The 953-nt window shown below is 35.2% G+C and overlaps 1 protein-coding gene across 1 annotated transcript in view; it reads right to left on the reverse strand.

Moving 5' to 3' along the window:
- LOC119594353 (3'-5' RNA helicase YTHDC2-like) overlaps positions 1-953 on the reverse strand; it is a gene marked incomplete at its 3' end in the record, with an annotated part of 122,633 nt that overhangs the window by 38,986 nt on the left and 82,694 nt on the right. The window contains 1 exon segment of the mRNA XM_037943411.1: positions 706-825. Coding sequence (XP_037799339.1) covers positions 706-825 — 120 coding nt within the window.

Here is a 953-nt window from a genome sequence, read left to right on the forward strand (position 1 = left end):
TCTTCCAGTCAAATCATTCATGTGCTAAATATTGTCCCTTTTATACAAAATGGCATATCAGAGCATTACAGGTCATATTCTCCCTCAAGCAATGCCCCAGGGGATATGATGTGTGGGCATGAGGATACTTTATAAAGAACACCACAAAATGTAATGCTTGCATAATAGTAACATGATGTGAATAAACCATCTTCTGTAGATGCAACCAAGTCAGCCATGACAGGAACCAAGTACGCTCAAAGATACAACCAAATTAGACATGATGTGAAAAACATATCATCCAAAGGCAATGGGCTAAGAAAAGAAAAATCATAACTACCATAATTAAACATATCTTTAAATATGTTGTCTTAGCATTTATTACTCAATTTGTCTTCAATAAACTTCATTTATGTACATCTATTTCCAAGCTCAGCTTTATTACAAGAAAATCCCATATTTACCAGTATCCAATATCATGACACTACCATACCCCATGCTTTACTCAGACAATCAAATCCTCAATTAGTCTAATGTGTTTCTAGTTTTTCAAAATTGTTTTCAGTATCCCAGTCAACCCACTATGACTATCTTTACAAACTTTTACCATCTCACATTGTCTTTGTCTTTAGTGATATCCTTAACAATGTCTATGAAATGCCTCCACATTCATTTCCCTAAGAGGCATCAACTCAAATGCAAGAACATAAAGTAAAATCACCTTACCTTGAGCAACTGAACAGCATTTCTGATAACCATAAATGCTGGTGCTTCTGGTGCTCTTGCCAAAAAATCTGCAATAGGCATGTTGGCTGGAGCTAGAAGTTTGGTGTGAAGACAAAGTTCCTGTGGAAAAGGAACAGAGATCAATCCTTTTGTTATTCATTTACTCCAAGTCTGACATCACACTAAAACTGACAACCAAATAAACATCCTTACATTTTGAAATGTTCAAAGGAAACTTTCAATGAAGT

The sequence above is a fragment of the Penaeus monodon genome, chromosome 33 (genome assembly GCF_015228065.2).
Source record: "Penaeus monodon isolate SGIC_2016 chromosome 33, NSTDA_Pmon_1, whole genome shotgun sequence".
NCBI classification, from domain to species: domain Eukaryota; kingdom Metazoa; phylum Arthropoda; class Malacostraca; order Decapoda; family Penaeidae; genus Penaeus; species Penaeus monodon.